The sequence below is a fragment of the Camelus dromedarius genome, chromosome 9, assembly GCF_036321535.1.
Source record: "Camelus dromedarius isolate mCamDro1 chromosome 9, mCamDro1.pat, whole genome shotgun sequence".
NCBI classification, from domain to species: domain Eukaryota; kingdom Metazoa; phylum Chordata; class Mammalia; order Artiodactyla; family Camelidae; genus Camelus; species Camelus dromedarius.
In genome coordinates this window covers 3,159,149-3,183,257 of record NC_087444.1, presented here as the reverse complement: position 1 = coordinate 3,183,257, position 24,109 = coordinate 3,159,149, and the positions used below count along the sequence as shown (strand labels likewise).

Here is a 24,109-nt window from a genome sequence, read left to right as displayed (position 1 = left end):
CTACTCAATTTAAAAAAACAACACAATGGACTAATGGGGAAAGACCTTACATCGTACACCATTTTAGAACAACTTCTTTGTGAAGATGTTACTCTGCTCCTCTGTAAAATGAAAGAAGGGATTTTTCAAAGTCTAAGCGAGGGAAGGGTAACTAAAAGCCTGCAGCGGAGGGCCACAACGCCTTCCTCCTCTCCAGCTATCCCTGGGGAAGGGACGGCAGAGTCAGAAGCTACCACGTTCTCTTCTTCCCTCACCTGGAAATACGGCCTCCACAGTCAGGATGTGGTGGTGGCACTCAGCTGTGCCATCTGCCTCGCGCCTGTCACTCAGTGTTAACAAGCTACAAGCAAGAGTATGAAGCGACTGCTATCTACCAGCCTTCCACTTTCTGGGTTGAGCTACATGCCCAAGAGGCTTCAACTCTGATGAGTACATCCGTAAGACTCTTGTGGGAAATTCTGTTATCAGCCAAAGTTCATAATTAAATAATTATCTTTATCAGGATGCTGATAACACAGGTAATTTTCTTTCAGTGCCACATATGTAAGAAAAATCTCTATATATGTTATACCAGTTAAAACAAACTCACACTAATGAACTGGGATTATAATTTTCTGGCAATTATATTTTTTATTTAGCTAAGAACACTAAAGTGCATGACTCAGTGTGTGGAGATTTTAAGGAACCAATTTTATCAAATATGGTGTAATAAGAAAATCATACCATCGAAAGGGTAGATAGCTTTGCAGTGTCCAATAGCAGGCAAGGGATCATCGTCTTCAAATTCATCATCAAACTCACTATGGTGACCATGCTGCTGGGGTGGCCCACGGACTTCTTGGTTTGCATCATCAGTGTAACTTCCCTCAGGACTGTAAAACAAAATTATCTCTGGTCAAGTATCACAAACATGAAAATTTTTTATATTATCCACAAGTTGATCTCCTCAGGATCAATTCAGAGAATCAGGTATCAATGACACAGTTCTAAATTAAGCCTTTATTTTCTTAGATGTTTAAATATGTGTGTGTGTGTGTGTGTGTGTGTGTGTGTGTGTGTGTGTGTGTTGCTTCTAATACAAAATGCTTCTTTATTGAATTTCCTGAAATTAAAAAATTAAAAGATTACAATGTTTTAGGTATATAACATCTATTCAGTATGTATGTCCATCACTGGGTCCAGAGGTAAAATGAAAAAATGTCATAGACACTTGTCTTTTATCATCCCAGATTCATCATCCCATCTTTTTCCAAGAGAACCCTAAAATTTCTTAGGGGACCCACCAAGTCCATGTTCAATTCACGGGCTCAGGTGGAGTTGCTCTCTCTTGGCTCCAGAGGGCCCATCCTAGCAAAGTGAACAGCTCACTAGTATGCCTACAATCCAGTAAGATGTGAGAGATGCCAAGTCTTTCACTTGGGATGGCTGAAAGAGAAGCTCCCTTCCTTTTCCACTGGATTTGAACCTGGAGAAATAGGAGCCTAGAGCTTTGGGACGATCACCACATAGAGCCTTAAAATGAAGCCAACACAGTGGAAGGTAGAACTGTGAGGCAGAGAGAGACTGAGTCCTGAGGGCATCATCTGAGTTCCTAGATCAAGCTCTCCCTGATCAGCCAATAAAATCCCTTTTTAGTTTAAGCCAATATGGGTAGAGCATTCATTCTGTCACTGAAAAGCAAAAGACTCCTAGTAAAATTATTTCCCAGTTCATCATGTTAACAGGGAAGTCAGTAACTAAGAAAATCCAAAAGAGCAGGTAAATCAAAGACATTTTCTTCTTAAAAAATGTGTAATTCAAAAAAGAGGGAAATGTTAATAATTTTGCTAAAGAATCAAATAACTGAGTAAGATTTTAGTGACGGGAAAACCTACACGGTGAGATTTAGCAGCACTTGCAGTCCGCCTGGAAGCCACCTTCCTAATAACACACCAGAGAGATTAGATTATTTTATCTAGGTTTTACCTAATAACAAAAACCAGGGTATGTGAGTATCTCTTGATATACTAAGGATATGTATTCTTTCAAAAAGTAGTAATGGAGAGGAAGAGGAGGAGGAACCAACGCCTGCCAAGCACATGACATTACCAGATATTTTACTACTAGGTGCTTTCTGTACATTATTTCATTTATTACTAATAAGCCTGTATGACGGGCATTTTAACCTATTTTATACTTTAGGAAACTGAGACTCAGAGAGCATTAAAAATGAATCTGTTCAGATTACAATGTAACTGGGTAGTAAACCAAGATATGATATTAGATCTCTCAAAATCTTCTGTAAGGTAAATAGTAATTTGTTGGATTTTATTATGAAGGGGAAAAACATACTAAGAAGAGGGAGAAAATGTCACAAATGGTATGAAAACATGGGAACTTAGCAAAATGCCTTTTGGAAGTTCCAGACCAATCTAACAATATGCACTTTTTTTCCCTTCACAAAACTTTGAGCAATTTGACAGTTAAATTCTTCTTTGGCATTAACTACCCAACTCCATCTAAACCTTAAGGAAATCTTCCCACGCCTGAGGAGCCTCTGTCTCCAGACTGTTGCTCCAAGAATTTTCCAAGTTCCTACCTCTGTTTTTGGATGCATGACAAACTAGAACTGAGCAGCAATATCTACTATAAAGAAACAAAAATTATTAAGGTTCAAATATTGAGTTATTAAAAAGCAAACCTGTTAAATTTCATATAATTCTTTTTTCCTAATTTAAGAAAAAAGAGTGATAAAAGTCTAGGGGAAAAGAAGAAATACAAATAAAATGCAAAAAATAACCTTTCTCGTCCCTGTGTTACAAGATGATTTATGTCACTGCTATGTCTTCTGTCTCCTCTCCCACCTGTTTTGCCTTCGACTTCAGAGAGCCAAGCCTTAGGGAAAAAATAAGTAAAACCGAGCTCAAAAAATATTTTTAAAATCTTTTAAGATAGTTTACGTTTAACATGTGCTTTTAGTTTCTGTGATTATGTAATACTTAAGAGAAGAAAAACTTTATTCCAATCTGATCAATGATCAACTTTACAGCTGATTAAAAAAATAGTATGTTTAGTTTTACATAAAGTTTTAAATAAGGAAAAGATTTCAATGAGGAACTAATTCTAAAGATTATATACCATAATGATACCTTACTTTTAGATTATAAACTCTAAAATTAAATAAATATTTGAAGATAATTCTAGTAGAAACCAATCTATCAACCAATCTATCATGATGATGTTTATAAAAATGAATGTATCTCAGACAACTGCTACATAACAACCCTACCTCATTCTTGTGGATTTCCATTCTCAGGCGGTCAATGTTATTCATGGTCTCTGCTAACTTGGGCTGCAAGCTTCCTGGATCCCCCATTTGTGGATTTTTCTCATATACATCTTTCATTTTGTTGAGTGCATCTCTGAAAATGAGAAGGAAGCCACAAAATTAAATGATCACTTCATATGTTCTAAGTGAGTTTCATTTGATTATGGGACACACATGCAGCCTAATCTTACAAGAGTCTTATCTTTTCACATTCAAACACTACGTAGTTGACGGTAATCTGCACAAAGCAGATAATGTGTATATAGTTAATATTTTATGGAGACAGTCTTTTAAAAAAACAATTAGAATTTAAAAAAAGATTTCATTTTTCACTTCTTGCTTCCTAAATGAGATTATACACACACACACAACTTAATCAAGGACTGCAGGAGAATATTCCTCAATTTTCTTAAACTCATCATGTCCCAAATCAAACTCATCATATTTCAAACCAGACAACGGTGTTCCTTCTGTCAGTTCACAGCATCATCGTCTGCCCACTCGTCCATGCCGCCTTTAACTTGCTCTTCTCCCTCTAAACTCATTCCCTCTTCACTTCTCTAATCATATCACTCTAGGCTATGCCTCAATAAGCTCTCCTTGTCTCTGGCATCACTAACACTTAATATTCTTTTCTTTCTTGATCGCCTAGTGTTTACATTTTCTTTTCCCTTCCCCTAAACTCTACTGTCTCCTTATCTCCCTTGCTGGTTCCTTCTCTTCTTCTGTTTATCATTTAAGCGTGTTACATAAAATGACAGAGGCTTCTTCTCATCTTATCCTATAGTCTTCCTTCCTAAGGATGATTTTTCATTGTTTCATTTGTTTTTTTCCAGTTTATTGAGATATAATTGTTATGTTTCAATATCAATCTATCTTTAGATGATCCTCAAATATGAATCTCCAGTCCTCTTTCTTTCCTAAGTTCTAGACACTCTGCACAAGTGCCCTGTTTATGGTCTACGTTCAATATCCCGTTTTTTGTATTTCTGTGCTTTCTTGGTGATTTTTCTGTTTAAAATAGTCCCTAAGCACAGTACTAAAGTGCTGTCTAGAGTTCTTAAGTTCAAGAGGTGCCTTTTGGAGAAAATATATGTGTTAGGTAATCTTTGTTCAGGCATAAATTATAGTGCTATTGACCCTGAGTTCAAATGAATCAACAACATATATTAAGTCACGTGTCTTTAAATAGAAACACATTTAAAACAAGGTTACGTATAGATCAGTTGATGAAAATGCATCCAGAGGCTAACCAGAGCCAAAACCTGTTTTCCCCATTTCAGTATTTGCCAGAATTAAGTGTTCAAAGTGACTTTATGGAACATAATTACTGCAAATAATGAGAATCAGCTGCACTCAATACCATCACACCTGAGGTACAATTCTTAACATCAAAACCCAACCATTCATGCTAGAGTTTAAGCTCTAATTTTATCTTCAGTGTAAAAGCAAACAGTAAGTCACCAACGCACTGTAATAACCCTTTATTCATCACATCTGGATCTCTATCTTCATTAAAGCAAAACTGAACCAGTGGAAACTTTTTATAAAATTGGAAAAAAATTAAAGCTATGAGAGAATGAATCCGAGGCTCTAGGTATTCAAACACTGTTTCCCAACATTTCTGCTATAAACAAAATAATTACAGCCTCAGGTTTCCATTGAGCCCAACTTATATACCAAAGAAAGTAAAAATTTATCAAAGTATAAGGTGGTTAGTGTTGGTGAAACTACTCTTGATAAATCAAACTATTTTGCAAATTTATGGAAGGCATAAATATGTATATAGCATCCCATAAGTAATCGGCAACCTAAGAAATTCTCTAACATTTCATTTTAAAAGTGTGTCAAAGCAAACACAATTTTCTAAAGTTTAGGAGTGTATTTTTTCCTCAAAAGATATTTCAATGAGGATGTATAATTTTTAAGTGTTTTATACATCACATTTAAACACATCATTCAAAGCAGACTCTGAAAGGAATAGCAATGGTGGAGAGGATTTAATGAGAAAATACTTTTGGTCCGATTCTTTCTGTAGTTCTCTGTTAAGCTCATCGATGCGCTGCTGTAGTTTTTTACGTCTCTGTTCTGGTGGCAGATGACTGAAATCTTCTAGTGCTGGGCCCTGAAAAGAGAATCTAAATCATTATAAAAGACATTTTCATGAGATTTTATTTCTGAAGTATACCCACTATAAAATAAGAATATGTATCAACTCTAACTTCAAATTAGCCCCAAACAACCCCTTTTAAGAAAAAAAAAATCTACATAGACATGTATATGTCTAATTAATTAAAACAATCATATTGAAGAAAGAACTCAGATTCCAGTCAGTTTATACAATTATGAAACAGGATAGGTAAAAATATCACCAGATACATATAACTGGTAACTACCAGTATCATATTATTTTCAGGTCTTGGTAAAGTTAAAATAAATACAAATGAACCTTCTTACAGCAACAACAACAAAATGGAAACACGTAACATTTCTCACCTATACAAATTATTGTTTTATATATAACATATTACACCACATTCCCAAATCAAACCTATTACCATGACAGTCAGGATATAACAAATGTTTAGACTAAAAATATGACACGTTTTTATGATTAAGTAAGCAACTTACCTCATGAAGACAATCTAATTAATGAAATATATTTTGATATTACACAGTTTTGAATGATTATATTTATTAAGCCATTTGTTAAAAGCAAAACATACCTGATCATTAAAAAACAAAACGTAGAAAACTATCCACTGAGTGAAATGTAAGTGGAACTTACATTCCAATAAGGAATTTTCAATTATCCTTTTGTACAACCAAATAACACACTTCAGTTGTTCCTGAAATAAAGATGTAATCCAAAGAAAGATACAATCCTTCGTTAGGAAGGATGGTTGAAGTTTGAAAACTTCTAGTGTTTTGATATTCAAGAAACTGTATCATTTAAGAACAAGTCCTTGTATTTAGATGTAAACTTCTGATTCAAATGTCTTTCTCCTCTTAAATGTTAATCATGTCACTGTGACCTTAGCTATCTTACTACAAATTACACAATCGAACTAATACTGACAACTACTGATTATTCCATTTAATACAAGCCCCATATTTTTACAAGATTTTAAATACTCAAAATTGAGGACAACTATCAATCTTCATTCTTTTTAAAAGGGAAATGTTAAGAACATGCAAGTTCAATTTTTCAAGTGTTGCTGAAATGAACTCCTAAAACAAAAGCATCCTCGCTCCTTGAATCACTTATGCCTACGATATACGCTAAACAGCTTTATTTCACCATCTTTAAGAATGCTTCCCTTATGTTTAAAAAAGATAAAACTCAAGATAAGCCATGATCAAACGTAACATTTAATTTATAACAAAATTTTTCACAAGTGGCCTTTACAGAATATAAGAACTAAACTCACTATTTCCTATGGATGTAAGAAGACTCTGAAGCACTTAACAAACTCTCCCACTAAGTGGGAGTTCATAAAAAGGCCAAACTGCAAGAGTCCTGAAGAAGACTGGTTTATCTTCCAAAAATGAGAAACCATGCAAGCACCCAATAAATTGGGGGTTAGGTCTTTACAATGTAGTTCTAGTAATTTGCTTGAAATATAAAGGAATATCACACACATACTCGCGCACGCACGCGCACACACACGGTATTTAGGTATTTGTGCTTTTATTCCCGTTCAGTAGTACAGAAGAAAGCACCAACTCTCTAATGAAATCAGTAGCAAATTCTTCTTACTTTTTGGAAAATCTAATGATTCTTGTGATAAACTACGAGTCAAATTTACACAATCTTTTCAAAGAATGTTAAGAAAAATCGTTTTTCTTCAATTTTCCTTTTGTAAAAACATGAACTTTTGTTCTACCATGTAACTTTTAAAATGTTTTACTACAATTTTATTCTCTGTAACATGACAAAGATTCCGCCTAATAACATTTAAGAATTTAATGAGCTAATTACAGATAACCACATTTTAAAAATTTATGACATCAAGAGGTACTGGCATATGTTGGACTATGGATTAAATTATAAAAAGACACACACAAGGTGAACATGTGGGGATGTACCTTACCACTTGTTTTGAATTAAACAAAACAATGTTTTGTGATTATTTAATGTTGGCACAGTATATAGATCAGCACATAAGGCTTACCATCTTCACCGACCACTGAATAGTTCAATGGAAAACAGAAAGAAATGGTATATTATTCACATGAAATCATAATACAGAAGATGCAATAACTTATACTGTTTTTATAGTATTAAAATAAATCGTGTACAGTTCACAATCCAAACAATTATGCCAGAAAAACAATTTAACCACACTTTTTGGAAAGTAAATTACTTGCAAAAAAAAATAATAAAATACACTGATGATAATGGGCAGATATTTTCTAAGTGCAACTAAAACTCAAAAGTAAACCGTAATCATTCTACCAGTAATCACGTATTCTCTTGCTTTTTAAAAGAGAATTTTTACATAAGTGGATTTCACTTATATAGCTCTTCATTCTCAAAATACTAATTATTTGAAAAGCTGAATATAAAAGATCTAATATTGGCCATTTTTAAAGAAATATTACATAAAATATTAAAGAATGGAACACTTCCCAATGCATTATGCAAAAACACCATTATCTGAATTTTTATAGTTCAAAATAGTGCTTTGAATTTAAATATGTCATGGGTAGGTAAGGGTAACATTTCTACTGTTGTTTTCAGGTGCTATTTTGAATGTATAGATACATTTAAAAAACACACTATTATCAAAATAATCAATGAGTCACCCAGATTCAAGTTTCCCATACATATTTCCTAACAGACAAATATATGAATTTTGCTTTGAAGATATAGCTTCTGTTTTTTAGTTTTCATTCAAAATCCATGAGCTCAAAAAGCAACACTAAAAATATGTAACTTCAATTTTTAGAAAAATTGGTTAAAATTTATTATTTCTGAAAACATGAAATACATAGCCACCAAGTGCTCTCATACAGTGTGTATATATGTATATGTACATATAACCGACGTTCTGTGGGTTAGCAGTGTTCTGCAACTGGCACTGCATCTATCCAGTATCCCAGCTAAACACACGTGCATACACACACACAACCTGTGACCCACGGTACACAGCAGAGCTTTACAAAGTTAATCTTCACGTTCATTTCATGTGTTTAGCAGCCTCTAAAATTTTTATTTGTCCCTGTTTTCTAAATCATGATGTCTTAGAGAAGGTGGGGGGACATCAGGTAGAATTTCACATAAAAATATGGATTTTAAAAAAGAGCTGACAAAAATATCTACCCCTTATCTCTGATGAACTGGCCATATACATTAATGGTTATGATGATAAGAAAAGATGACATTTGCTATCCATTATCTTTCCAAATTAAGCTTAACATTCTTTAGACTGTCAGTAGTTTCAGGGAATAAAAACCACAACTTATTTTTCTATGACAAAATTCTTGATAAGATGATGAGAAGGCTTAAATTTTAAAGATATTACAGTCTTCTGTAAACATTATTAAAACAAAATCATATAGGTGACAAGAAACAAAATAGGTGAAGTATCTGAATTCATCTATTTTGATAATTTTCACCAGCTAAATTTCTAAGTGATACAAATTATTTTTTCAGTTTATTAATACATGTTAGAGAAAACATTAAGATATTTATAACAGAAATATCGAATGTTTCAGCTTTTATCTAATCTAGTTTTACTATCAGTTAGGAATTTACAGTTTATTAACTTTAGATTTGGGGATATGAAAACTCAAGTTCTTTGTAAAATATCAGAAATATATTTTCTTTTTTAAAGTAATTCATGTTCAGTAGGGAAACTTTACTCTCACATGCAATTTGCATTTATCTATAACTAGAAGATTTCACATACCTACTAGATCTTAAGAAATATACAAGGGAGCTAAAAAAGGACATCAAGCAATTAAAATCACTAGGCATATTTAATTTAAAGGTAGGAAAATCCTGAGAACTGTATTCTGGATAAATAAAAGCTTACAAAAATGACTCTATAGAAGTTCGTAAGATCATGAATAATTTAGACAGAAAATATGGACTTGTTACTGCTAGATAAATATACCTCTTAAAAAAAAACAGAGAATACCCAGAGTAAGTGCTAATGAAATAGCTATAGAATAAAAATTAAGAAAAGAATAATTTTGAGGTGTGCACCAAATATCTATTAATGGTTTGATCTTGATGACACATGACGAAATTATAGATCCTCATCCCTCAGAAAAGGTCTACCAGCAGCACCATCAAATTCAAAAACATTGGTCCACGGTAACATTTCTCATATCCTTAAAGATACTGGGAACTGCATATGCTAGGTTTTCTTAAGAAAGAAAGAAAAAGAAATTTGAGTTGTTTACAAAAGCCAAATGCAAGTATTTAGGAAAACTGACATTAACAAATATAGCTCAAAAACAAGAGTTTCTGATTTGAATTTAAATGGTACAGCTTTAAAAAAAACCTTAAGTGTTTGTAAGTTTAATGGACTTACATGTAAATCCATGTAAAAACTATATATAAACTAGCTTTCTAAAGCTTCTCTTCTTTTTTAATTATTCTATACTGAGAAAATTCTTAAGTGGAAAGAAAACATCTCTGTGCATTAATTTGGAAATAGTATCTAGTAAACTACCAAACACCAATCCAAACAGAAAGAAACTTCTCAATGCCAAGATAAAAACTACTTCCTGCTCTGCCCTCCAATCCCTAGCTGGTTTGCTTGCTGTATTTTCTACCTTGCACACTGCTTTTTTACTTCGGCATGATGACTAATGATAAAAGTGGGACTGTTATGGCCCTCTGGAAATAGGACTCCCCCCTAAAAATTACTAATATTTAAAATTAAAGCAGTATGTAGAAATATGATAAATAATGACCAAACTACAGTTATAAAGTTCTACCTGTGGATTTATTTCAATAAAAACGAAGGTATCACATATTTATAAGCTTCTCTCTCCGGGGTTCACAGTTCTGTCTAATCTGTTTTTCACAGAATTACATTTACTTCACATCTCTAAGACTATGCTGTGTCCATACACTATAAATGGGTCTGGTAGCCTCAATATGTAGGATATATAAATGATTTCAAAAATATTGCAATTTCTCATGAAATGCAACAGAATATTAATGAAGTCCAAATCATCATAGAGAAGACAGACGGTAGTTAAATTCTACCCTCATAACTCAGACAACAGAAATCACAGATATGATTTCTTTAAGTCTTTCCAACAACTGTTAAGAACTTTTAAAAGTGATTACAGGTACCTGTAGTGCCTGTAGGTATAATGCAGATTTATTCACAGGGACTTTTCAAAAATGTCATGAATTAACCTATAATATTATCCATATACAGAATTAGGTGAGGGAGATACAAAGAAGTTCACGTCATCACTAGAAAAAAGGAAGTCCCAAAAGGAACATAATACTCTAGGACATTTCTGCTGCATTACAGACATCATTTAAGCTTGCCATATTGTTTTAATGGAAAAGTAAATAATAATATAATCTTGCCCTAAATTAATACATCTTGTTCTACACGTGGCCAAAAGAGAAATCCAAAACTAAAGCAATTTAAAGACAGAAAGGGCTACAAAAAATAAGAAAAACAGGCTAGACAGAGAAGAAAAAAAGAGACAAGAGAAAGAAGGAAGAAAGGTGGAGAGGAGAGATGAGGAGAGGAGAGGGGGAGAAGCAGGAAGAGGGCGGGGAGAGAGGGAGAGCAAGCAAGAGCACGCCCAGTCACAGTGAACCGGTGTTAGTGTCGGGCTTCTCACGACACTCAGTCTGAGTTCTCATCTGTGGGTTATCACACCTAGTTTTTCATGTGTCCAAACACATGCTCATACAAATCTCGTAAATGTATAAATGTATCTAAATTATGAGCTATGAATGTCACAAACACACCCTTAAAATCAGATGAAAAATTAGCCTAATATAGTAATACCAGTTTATCAGTAGTATAACAGTTGTTGCTAAGAAGAATTTAATATTTGCTCTTTACTATTCTAAAATTTTTCATTTACAGAGTATCTTTAGTTATAAGCAAATGCCAAAGGCTAGCCTATTGGAGAAAAAGGGAAAAATATGATAATACTTTACTTTTTTTAGTTCAAGAAAACAAATTCCATGTAAAAATGACTCAATATCTACTATTTTTATAGGCTTTATAGCTTACAAAATATTTTCTAGTACATTGTCTTAATTTGATCTATAGTCTTGACATTTAACATGCCTACCTTTAATTTTTTTATTTATCTATTGGAAATTGTGTTTTATGCTTTTAAAAGTAGGGCAATTAAAATTGAACTTCATTATTTTGTCAACAAAGTAATGTTATAAATTCACAGAAGTCATCATTAGTGACAAATTATTACATGAGTAACTCCAGTGGCAAATTACTGAAAGTCTTAAAAATGTAAATACATTACAAGACAATGGTGGACATATGACTTCACATAAACAAAAAAAATAGCTAGTATGATTGTACCCAGCACCCTCTTTATAATACCATTCTTTCATGGTTGAGCATTTCAAATGTTATACAGAGGAGTTGTCTTTAACTTGAGGGCAGCTATACTGAATTCTGTGGTGTTTTAAACTACATATTTATAGGAGAGAGCCTTATAATGAGGGTGGAGAGTATTAGAAGCCACACTACACACACAATAGGCCATCATGCATTTTAACCCATTATTAAACTTACCCCTCTTTTGAGACTTCTGAAAGAAGGAATTCTGGGCTTCCCTGTTTTTATTTCATTCATACAATAATGCACGGGCTCAATGGAGAATGTGAGAAACTGGGACCCGTTAGGAGTACTGGATGTGAATAAACTAGCAGGGGTTAAGGGTGGGGACTGTGGCTAACATGGAAATAAAGAGAGGAATCAATAAGCCAAATGTGCATAGTTTTTTTCCTAAATGAAAATTCTATTTTTGGCAACACACTTTTCACAAATTATCTCAAATAAAGTTTTCTATGAAATACAAGAAAGTTAACATAATTTTGCCCAAAACTATCATTTTAAAAAGTCAAATTTACTTTAAAAACTGTACCATTTCACTTGATCATTTTTTACAAGTTTACAGATTAAAAATACAGAGTATACAAATTATAACGTTAGAGCAATATGACCTAGATAAAAAGAATTCCCTTCTGACTTTAAGAATATCAGCACTCCTAGTTAGACACACTAAACCTCTACTTGTCAGAGGTGAAGGCAGCAGCTACAGGCAAAGTTATCGAAACAGGCAATGTCTATCAAGAAAAAGTATTCACAGATTATCATCGCAAGTAGGCAAAAAAATGTCATTACATTTGTGGCTTTCCTCTCAGACTATTTCTATTTCATCTTTATTGCATCTCTTTTCTTAAAAGAATTTTCAGCATTTCTTGTTTTTCTAAGCTTTCCTAGCTATTCTGATCTGACTTTAAAAAGTCTCACCTCTGAACTGGACAATATTATGAAAAGCATGAATAAAGCTTCAGTTAACTATAATTGTGCTTCTAAAGATATCTATAGATATACTATAATTTGAGTTAAACTTTATCTACATTCATATGTCCAGACCAGAAAAATGAATTAAGATAATCATGTATACTTTAATAAATACAGCACATCAGATTAAAAGTGCAAATTCTCCTACTGATATGACACTATTATAATCACTAAATTGGTAAGAACATTAAGCACCCATCTATATCATTTGCTTATCTGCCGAGCTAAATTTATCTAGCACATCAAAAGATGGGTTTCAAGAAGTTAAGAGATTCTCCTAGTGAACTAGAGATTTTTTTAAAACTTCAAATAATCACACACATTGAGCCCTTCCCACTATATGTTCACACAGATGATAAAAATAACTTTATTAGTAAGATCTATAAGATCTAATTTGGCATTTATTATTGCTGTGGTCAATCATTCCAGCTGAGAACTGCAATTTTGGTGGCCTTACTGTCAGTCAGATCATAATGTTTCCTTAAAAATTTGATTGAAACTTCATGCAAATGGAATTTCAAAAGCATGTAATTTAAGAGACATTAACAACTTACTTAACATTTTTACTCATTATTAAGTGGTGGTCAAATGTTAAATCCAGACATAGTTTTTACTATTAAGGTACAAAATTCTATGTGTCTGCTAAGTGAAAAGTTAACTGAATCATTCAAATAAAAATATTTATTTTCTATTTAATAGACGACCATTATCCATTTAATACCTAAATCAATTTAAGCGACAAACTAAAACAAAATTATTAGCATAGAGGAATTCTATGACTTTTACCTTTGGCTTCTTTCCAAAGAGCCACAGCTTGCCCTTGGCCTTTCCTACTGTGGTTTTGGCATCCACCTTCCCAATTTCCTGTTTGGATGCACTGATAGTCCCATCAGAAATGGTTCTATAAATATGCTGACTGTAATCTTCAAATGGAAAGTCTCCTGGAGGTTCAAATCCAGACTTGAAGGAGTCTACTACCATCTGAGAGTCCTATACACAAGAGATATGCTTTTAAAACCATTTCATTTGCTTATAATACCGTATTAGCTTTCAAAACATTAATCTATGTAAGAGAACAACAAATAAAGATTTAAATAATTCTACGATAATCATTAAAGGTTTAAAGTGAGTAATTTCTTCATGTAAATATGTAATAAACTCTAAATATTTTAATTCCTATAAAAATACTAATTTACAAATTACCATTTTATTAATTTGTAATATTCATGAATGTTTTCACTACATAGCTTTAGCCCACTGAAATTCATCTTAACATATCAGCTAGCTGATATGTGAGATCTACCTGACAGAAAGAACATACGAAGAGGTTATTCTCAAGTAGAAATTCTAAGTTTTAAAGGAAAAAGGAGTTCTGCTTTACAGCATGTCTACAAAGAAGATGACCTTTGGAACAGAGGAAAGGGCATCTAATTGTAAAAGAGGGTGAGGGATGAGCAGAAATTCATTTATTCACCCAACAGGGGAAAGAGTAAATAAAATACATTAAAGACATATTTGAGAATGTTAACAGAAAGATCTCACAAACAGTAGAGAGTACAGAAAGCAACTTTGAAATTACAAAGTTCAATGCCATTTACCCAAAACTTTAAAACTCACATAAGTACTATATATTGGTTTTGGACATACATACCTCTATCTGAATGTTCTACTAACACCTTGAACTCATTATTTTGAAGAAAATAATTTATCTCTACAAACTCCTCCCCCAAACTGTAACCACCTCTCTTACTCCTATTTCTGTTAATAGTACTTTTTATCTATCATTTAGCCAAGAGTTATCCTCAAGTCATACCTCCTCTTTTTTTTTTTTTGTCACTAATACCACCCCCACTAATCATTTGCTAACAAGTAAGAAGAGTGAGAGAGGAGAGACCTAACTATTTTGTAATGTTGGATCCAACCATACCAAATACAAATGTATCTTTGAATTCCCAATTAAAGAACCCCAAATCCTCTTTTTAAAATTTAAGTCCGAGTTGTATTTGTTACAGGGAAGCTGCTCGCTAACATAAAACCAATTTGCTGTAAAGACTAAAATGCGCAGTATGTACCTGGCACTCCCCAAACGCTAATTCTCTTTTCTTGCTCTTCCCTCATATCCTCAGTTTCTGTTAACCAACCTTCTTGGCCACTAAATCAACATTTACTGAGAAATGACCAAGTACAAGACTCTGCTAGACCTTAATCAAGATACAATGTGATTAGATTTATTTCCTCAAGAGGAGCACCGCTGTTCCAGTTCCCTCCTTTTCTCACGAGTCATCATTCCATACACTACCTATGCTTTGGAATCCAGTGCAAGTGCCAACTCTCGTGTTACGAGCAACAACTGTAGACTTGACTATTTCCTTCTCTAAACTTTCACTAGACTAATACAGTTTGTAACATACAGTTCAGAGGTTAGTTATACTCTTGGAATAGAACTAGAAAATTAGAGGGGAAAGGAAAGAAAAGGCTTCGAACTCTTTTCTTTTAAACAATTATAGCCTTAGTGTTTAGTAGAATGGTCCTTACAGCCAAAGGAGTCCAATCTATTGCCAGACTTACTTCTACAGAATATAACTTGATGAATCAACTAGCACAATTACTTCCTCATTTTCCCAATTCACTAACTTAAAGCAAATACATCATTCAAATGTAATTATAAAGCACTTACTCGTCTTTCATCAACTGATTTTGCTGCAAGAATCATTCCTTCCAAACACTTTGAAATGATAGGAATAACTTTGCGTTCCGAGTCTGCAAATCCTCTGTAACACTCACTGAGTTTAATAGTCCTTCGTTCATCCATTTCTTGTAGTTGCTAATAATTAGGAATTAAAAAAAAAAAAGGAAAACAGTTTTCTTTTCATTCTGAAGCAACCTCCTTCAAAATTAAAAACAAAAATTTTAACAGGTGGCTACCAAATTAAAGTACTTAAAATTTGAAGGCTGTTAAATGGCAAAAGAAAAAATAATTCAGGGCTTTTAGTGCGTCCTAAAACCACATGACACCAGTTTCCAAGCCTCCTAAGGGACCCTCTACAGGCTACCAGCTCCCAGCCTCACACAACCTCAGCGTGTCACACTTCAGTCAGGGCAGTTACCACTGTTTATGCTTCCAGGAAAAGTTTCATTTGAAAGCAGAACTTTGACACTTTTTTCCTTTTTAGCAGTTGGCCTACAACATATACAAATCTGAGACTTGTAAATCCTTAAGTTAGTTCACAACACTTTGGTAAGATCCGACTAGTCCAAGAATCCCTGGTTGACCGCACACCGACAGGTACCCAGACCTACCACAATCTACAGCCCAGTGTGACTATCAAAAGGTTGGGGACACAAGAGGAAAAACAGGAAGCCACAAGGTCAAAGTGGTACATGTATGGAATCTTCACAATTCAAAAATTCCCTGACACATGCCACTAAGAATTGTATCAGGTCACATGAAGCCAAATAATGTAAAGGCATTTTTTGACACTTCCTATTTGTCAACAATGACCTTTTTTATATATATCTCAATAAAACTGGAAGGTGAAAGAAAAAAAAAAACCCCAAAAAATGAACTTTTTTCTCCTAGGAAGCAGATATACTGCTCAAGTCCCCTTACTCTCATAGCTTTCATACTACTTTTTCCTCTTTAATTACATCCCAAAGCCTCAGAATTTATTTTGACACCTGCATTTTCACAAAAGAACTGCTCCCAACATCGCAAAGTGGCAAGACTGCTCCATAGCAAAGTCCAAACAAAAGCATCAAAACCCTAAACGCAAAAAGCAGTGGGGTCTGCAAGTTAAGGTCTCCCCAGAATATGAAGGCTTTAATAAGCCCAGAAAAGCACCAAAGAGTAAGAACTGGTGGACTGGATTAAATGACTGAAACCTGATACCCTCCCTAGTCCACCGCCGCTCACTGTGCTTCCTTCGCACTTCCGACTGGCCTTAGGGGGGGAGCAAAGTGTATTTGGGCAGACACTCCGTTCACGTAAACTCCACTCTGGCAGGTACTACCTCTTTCGTAGCATTTCACTAAATCCCTTTTCTGTAATTTCTCTTCTTTCTAGAAATAAGCAGTAACATAATTTAACTCTCACATAAATTCCAGGGTCTTTATCTGAAGGCTGTTTGGCAACTGCTATCATCAAATAATGATGGATGGCATTTATCAACCTGAATTACATTTATGATCTGGCAGCTAGGAAGACAAGCAGGCAAATGCATTTCGTAAGATTTATTCCTGCCATCTGGACTAATGCCAATGATTCTGTTACGGTGTCAAAAAGCTTTATCCCAATTCTAGGTGAGAAGACTACAACATACAATTCCAATGAATTCCCCCATCTCATAATAATTATCTAGAAATTGTCATTGTTTTAGTGGACTGTTTAATATACTAATAATAAATCTGTAGAAAAATTTGTGATTTCAAAGTTAGTAAAAATTTATTTTCAAATCTACAATCATAAAGAAATTTTTATAACATTTTTTAGAGTTATAGTCATTTTACAATGTTGTATCAAATTCCAGTGTAGAGCACAATTTTTCAAGTTATACATGAACATACATATATTCATTGTCACATTTTTTTTTCACTGTGAGCTACCATAAGATCTTGTATGTATTTCCCTGTGCTATACAGTATAATCTTGTTTATCTATTCTACATTTTGAAATCCCAGTCTGTCCCTTCCCACTCCCGCCCCCTTGGCAACCACAAGTTTGTATTCTATGTCTATGAGCCTGTTTCTATTTTGTACTTATGTTTTGTTTTGTTTAGTTTTGTTTTGTTTTGTTTAGATTCCACATATAAGCGATCTCATATGGGTATTTTTCTTTCTCTTTCTGGCTTACTTCACTTAGAATGACGTTCTCCAGGAACATCCATGATAAAGAAATTTCTTATCACTAATCTTGATGACTAGTGAATCTAGAAACATTCTGATCAATGGCTGAATTTTAAAGTTTTACATTTAAAGACTAGCTCTTCCGTATCTAAAATTAGATTAATTTTGTATCTCTAAGTTTTACCTTGTAGATTTGAGGAATCACTACGTAGAAATGTTTGTGCTGTTCTCCATTAAAGTTTTGTAACTGTGCAGCATATTCATTCTTATTTTCGTCAGCCATATGTGTACGCAGGTTCAACTGCTGTTTAGCCTAGAAGTAAATTGGTCCACACCATTACCAATGAGAACAAGAGTAACAACATCACAGCTAATCACTTTTCTAGAAGTTATATCAAAACTAGACTTATTCTAACTACTGATATTGTGTCAAATTAAAGGAGATGCTTACAGATCCCATGGCCAGAGCAGGCTCCCTACTGCAAAATTCCCTTGCTCTCACTGCAATAGTGAGTTCTACCCTTTGTAATAATCCATTCAAAGCAAGTTCCTCCTTAACAAATCCAGATTTTTTTAATTAAATAAATGATAATATTATGGTTTGAAACAGTAAAGCTTTTCATCAGAAGAGAAAAAAGCATCAGCGATAATTTACGTAGTTACAAAGTTAACAGCAAAACATTTCTCTAAACACGATCCAGCTATATTCAACTCAACCACAGTGAATGTGATTTGGGGATAATGCAATGTTTAACAATCATTTCCACCTCCAGACAAAACCACAGATACTTCAAGGAATGTTTGTTTAAAATATAGTTCTGTTCATCCCAAGTTCTTGTAGAAATGCTTTTCGAATGAGTCATTAGTACCATCTACAATGATGAAAACATTAGAATACAAACGACACAAATCATTAATTCCAGATTTATTGGAAGAGAATCTAAACAATGTTCTCTCAACTGTTCTAAAGTAATAGGAAAAAACAAAAAATTGAACTCAATTTTTCAGTGTTCCAAGCTATAAGTCATGTTATATGAGAGTGCTCTGAAAACTGTAAAGCACACTGTGAATACACATCATTATTCTAATTCTAGTTTTTACAACTATTGTCTCTGACCTTCTAACAGCAGGTCCACAAGGTAGTTCTTCTGAATTCAAAAACTAACAGGACTACAGAAACAGGTGCTAAACAAATATCCATTTAACCCACAGTGTACTTGAAGATTGTAAGTACTACGGAAACTAAACACTATGGCCCAAAGTATTTCTACAGAAAAATACACTTCAAGTTCCAACCTGGGACTGTCAGTACACATTCATCCACTCCTTCCCCTTTTTCTCTCTCCTCCCACAAGTCATGATGGAAGAAAGGATTCCAAAGTATTCTCTACCCAAAATGGTTCTGTAGGGGAAGCTCCTCCTGTTCCATGTCACTGGCTGTGATTCCCAAGGCCTGGGACAAAGGCTCCAGCACAGTAATGTAAGAGTATAAGGTTAGCAGCTGAAATAGTTGATGCCTTCTCTGGCATATTTTGGGCTTTACACCTATTGTCTTTCTTTCTCTTTTCATAGTCCATTAATTTTTTAAACTGTGGTAGAATACACATAACAAAATGTACCATCTTCATCATTTTTAAGTGTACAGTTCAGTAGAGTTATGTATATTCACAAAGTTGCGCAGCTGCATTCCTTTTCTTTAGGAAAATACAGTAATCAGCCTACTCCCTCTACTTTTTTTTTTTTTTTTAAACTTTTATCAGTAGTTGCTTGAAACTATGTTCCCTTTTCTCCCTGGTCCCTTCAAACAGAATTCCTCTATTCTCTAGCTCCTAAAGCAAACCTTAAAAAAATCTCTTCCTAATACTCTAGTAATTAGAAGGATTTCAAACAAATAAGAATAAAAAAGGAAGATGTAAACATTAAAATTCTGAACTAGTTAGGCCAAACTAAGTAGTAGGTATATTATATCTAGATTTCAAGATAACTGACCAGTCTGTAATATACCTTTGTAGACAAAATAAAGAAATACTTTAAAAATGAGAGTCCAGTTAAAGAGTTTCCTTAACTTGCCTAGTAGTTAAACTATGTATTCAACTGATATCTGGTAAGTCAAGGGAATTCCTGAGCACTCAGTGTCAACCAGCAAGGAAGTCTCCCATACAGCAAACAGTGCTGTTGGCAAGTGCTGTGGTCCACGTTTTCATCGAGTAATGATAACACATTATGTGTACGACATGATACCCGAAGGGAACTACATTAACACAGTGGATGATCAAAATCAGTAGCCAGAAATCTTAAAGCAGGATCAGATCTAATAATTGATAAAGATGTACCATATGCATTTAAAATACCAACAGTACCAATTCCGTTCTGTCTGAGACACACAGTCTCATACCACACTACATATGAAAAGACATGGGGATTTCAATTAACCATAAACTCAAAGAGAGTCAATCCAAACAATGCGGGGGCCCAAAAAAAATGTCGATATACATTTAGACTATAATTAACATAAATTTAGTGATCAAAACTAGGGCATTAATCAAACTCAGAACTGATCAGATCATACCTGGACTATACCCAATTTGAGGTAATACGCTTTTAGTGGAATACTGATGAATTAAAAGATATGCAAAAGAAAGCAGTCATCATGAAAGGTAACTTGAAGCTATTTCATATGTGGAATAATTGATGAAACACAGTAGTTCACAACAGTTCAATCTGCTACAAATATATAAAAAACCTATTTTGAGAAAAAAATAGATTTGATATTTTTCTGGTACCTCAAAGAAACTAAAGCTGAACAGGGAGACAAGTGGGGTCTATATAAGGAAATGTTAAAGTTTTTTAAAAAAATGAACAGACTGCTTTAAGATTGTATATTTCCAATGACAGGGAACCTACTATCATTAAAGGTATACAAGTTATTAAAATTAGGGTAGACAAGATAAAAGCATCACAAGTCACACCAGAAGAACTTTAAGGTAACTGTAACCTGAAATTTATCTGATTTTAGGGTTTTTAAAAAACTGGTACAGAACATGGAAGGTAGAACATAAATTATTCCTCCCTTCTTATTTTTTTCATGTTCTAATCCTATAGGGAATTATAAAATTCTAAGGAGAAAATACACGAATAGTAGGCATTTGTATATACAAAAACATGGGGTCACATCCATCTATATTTCAAAATCCCAACATTTCAGCACTACATTGTGTCAAATGTTCTCAAAATAAAGAGCATAGAGCAGGGGAGAAGGAGAAGCTAAGCAGCAGCAGTTATGGGGCTGATTCTCCCAATAGTTATGCTACGGAACAGCTGGTCCAGAATCAGCCAGTAAACGAGGAGAGAGAGTTCAGTTTTCCAAAATGAATGAATGCTTGACTTAATTAATAAACAAACAAATGGTAAGTATCACACCGCTGGCAGTTTTATCACGTTTTCCCTTCCACAAAGCTGGGAAGCACGCTACCCCACCTCTATCTGCATACCCCGTCAACATAACTTAGACTTTCTACCTGATTTTGGAATATGATAGAAGTTCATTCCTAATAGCAACTGTGTCTTTCCTACACACTTTGAATGCAGGTAAGACATGAATACGTTAACTTACTTTGTTGTAATTACTTTCTCAGACTAATATGTGTAATTTAAAGTATGCAAATATTTGTGTATTTTAGATTTAGATGTAGTATGTCTCTTGGGGAAACTCTAATATCAACACAAATATTGTAACTACTCTCCAAATGCAAGTAATAATATTTTGATATCAAAGTCAGTCTGGATTATTTCTTACCTTTTCAACATCTGCCTTGGTTGCATTAGTATCATTATCCAATCTTTCATAACTCTGTTGTGCTTTTTCTGCCTCTCTACATTCTCTTTCAAATTTCTTTTTACTCTGTTAAAAAAATTAAAATACAATACTGAGAAATAAAATTAGATTTATCTCATTAAAAAGTAACAAATAATACTAAAATTTATATGGAACCACAAAAGACCCAGAATTGTTGAAGCAATCCTGAGAGGAAAAAACAAAGCTGGAGGCATAACCCTCCCAGACTTGAGATAATAATACAAAGCTACAGTAATCAAAGCAGCATTGTACTGGCACAAAAACAAGACATATAGATCAATGCAACAGAACAGAGAGCCCAGAAATAACTCACACACCTATGGTCAATTAATCTTCAAAAATGGACGAAAGAATATACCATGGAGAAAAGACAGTCTCTTCAGCAAGTGGTGCTGGGAAAGCTGGACAGTCACATGCAAATCAATGAAGTTAGAACACTCCCTCACACCATACACAAAAGTAAGTTCAAAATGGATTAAAGACCTAAATATAAGACATGACGCCATTAAACTCCTAGAAGAGAACATAAGTAAAACATTCTTGGACATAAATCATAACAATATTTTCTTAGATCAGTCTCTCAAGGCAAAAGAAATAAAAGCAAAAATAAACAAATGGGACCTAATCAAACTTAAAAAAAAGCTTTTGCACAGCAAAGGAAACCATCAACAAAATGAAAAGACAACCTAAGGACTGGGAGAAAATATTTGCAAATGATGCGACTGACAAGGGGTTAATATCCAAAACATACAACCAGTTCATACAACTGAATATCAAAAAAGAAAACCCAATAAAAAAATGGGCAGAAGACCTAAATAGACATTTTTCCAAAGAAGACATACAGACAGCCAATAGGCATATGACAAGATGTTCAACATCACTAATTATCAAAGAAAAGCAAGTTAAAACCACAATGAATTATCACCTTATGCTGGTCAGAATGATTATCATCAAAAAGTCTACAGATAATGCTGGAGAGGGTGTAGAAGAAAAGGAACCCTCATACACTGTTGGTGGGAATGAGAATTGGTGCAGCCACTGTGGAAAACAGCAGGTTTCTCAAAAAACTAAAATCAGAACTGTCATATGATCCAGCAATCTCACTCCTGAGCATAAATCCAAAAAAGATGAAAACTCTAATACACACACACACACACAATGAAATATTACTCAGACATAAAAAATGAAATATTACCATCTGCAGCAACGTGGATGGACCTAGTTTAGTATGAATGGATCATACTAAGCAAAGTTAAGTCAGACAGAGAAAGAGAAATATATGGTATCACTTACATGTGAAATCTAAAAAATAATATAAATGAATCTATATACAAAACAGAAACAGACTCACAGACACAGAAAACAAACTTACGGTTACCAAAAGGGAAAAGGGATAGGGGAGGGATAAATTAGGAATATAGGATTAATAGATACAAACTAGTATACACAAAATAGATAAGCAACAAGGATTTACTATACAGCACAAGAGCTATATTCAATATCTTATAACAACCTATAATGGAAAATAATCTGAAAAATTTATTTATGAATTGCTTTGCTGTACACCTAAAATACAATATTGTAAACCAACTACATTTCAGTTTTTTAAAAAGTAACTTTAAATGTTGCCACTGTGTATTGTATAAAATTGCACACTAAAATTTTTCCAAATTAGAAAAGAAATTTTACTATTACAATCAAACTATGTGCCTTAAATATCAGATGTTATAAGACTATGAAGGAAAAAAATAAGGATGACTAATATTTATTATATATCTCATCTCTTCCAGATAAAAACAGCCATATGTATTTTGTAATTTTTTATTTTATGCTCATCTTCATCTGGAGTTTTTTGGTTTGTTAGGTGTTTTTGTTTGATTTTTGTATATTTGTTTGGTTGATTGGTTTCATTGTTTGGTTTTTATTTGGGGGGGGGGGATCCCAGTGTAGCTTGGAATGTTGGAAACATCCCTCCCAAGTAGTTCTGTGTTGTTTCTTCCCAGTGTACCAGGAATACCATCAGCCCAGAACAGGCCTTTAAAATTTTTTTAATTTAATTCAAATTACTATTACTTTGCAAAAGCTATTCACAACTGAGTGTGTGATACACTTACTTTCCTTCAAAAACTTTTTTTTATTCTGGAGTTAATGCCTTTTCCTAAAAAAAAAATTCTGCTTAGTTGTCAATGTTCTTTTTTCTAACTCAATTCTAGTTTCCCCAGTTTTTTAAACCTCTCCTCAGTTAACTCGAACACATTCAGAAATTCTATCAATTTTATTTCCTTAATGAAATCAAGAGCCCAGAGGCTTCTGACCTGTCGAGATTTAGACTGGTCACCGAGCTAGGCCTACTGCATAGCTGCCACCTTGGGGTTCACCTCACCATCATGATGGGGGTTCCTTTCACCTCTCCCTTGATTTGAATCTCCGATTTCCTAGTTCCACACCTTCCCCCTTCTTGGTTCATTTCTCTATTTCGCTGGAACACATTCAGCAGTAGCTTCCTTAAAAAAAGGTTTGTGGAAGACAATGTTTTAAGTCTCCATGACTGAA

General features: G+C 33.8%; 1 protein-coding gene across 3 annotated transcripts in view; it reads right to left on the bottom strand.

Annotated features, from left to right (window-relative positions):
• FNBP1L (formin binding protein 1 like) overlaps window positions 1-24,109 on the bottom strand; it is a 97,186-nt gene that overhangs the window by 4,355 nt on the left and 68,722 nt on the right. For 2 of the 3 annotated variants that reach the window (XM_031457624.2, XM_064488729.1), the window contains exons 6-15: window positions 21,497-21,601; window positions 17,885-18,013; window positions 15,536-15,682; window positions 13,645-13,848; window positions 12,064-12,222; window positions 7,483-7,497; window positions 5,323-5,432; window positions 3,269-3,401; window positions 2,780-2,874; window positions 724-872 (exon numbers count right to left, since the gene is read on the bottom strand). In XM_031457624.2, the coding sequence (XP_031313484.1) occupies window positions 724-872; window positions 2,780-2,874; window positions 3,269-3,401; window positions 5,323-5,432; window positions 7,483-7,497; window positions 12,064-12,222; window positions 13,645-13,848; window positions 15,536-15,682; window positions 17,885-18,013; window positions 21,497-21,601 (1,246 nt within the window). The remainder of the gene's footprint in view (window positions 1-723; window positions 873-2,779; window positions 2,875-3,268; window positions 3,402-5,322; window positions 5,433-7,482; window positions 7,498-12,063; window positions 12,223-13,644; window positions 13,849-15,535; window positions 15,683-17,884; window positions 18,014-21,496; window positions 21,602-24,109) is intronic. The other variant, XM_031457621.2, reaches the window with a different exon arrangement.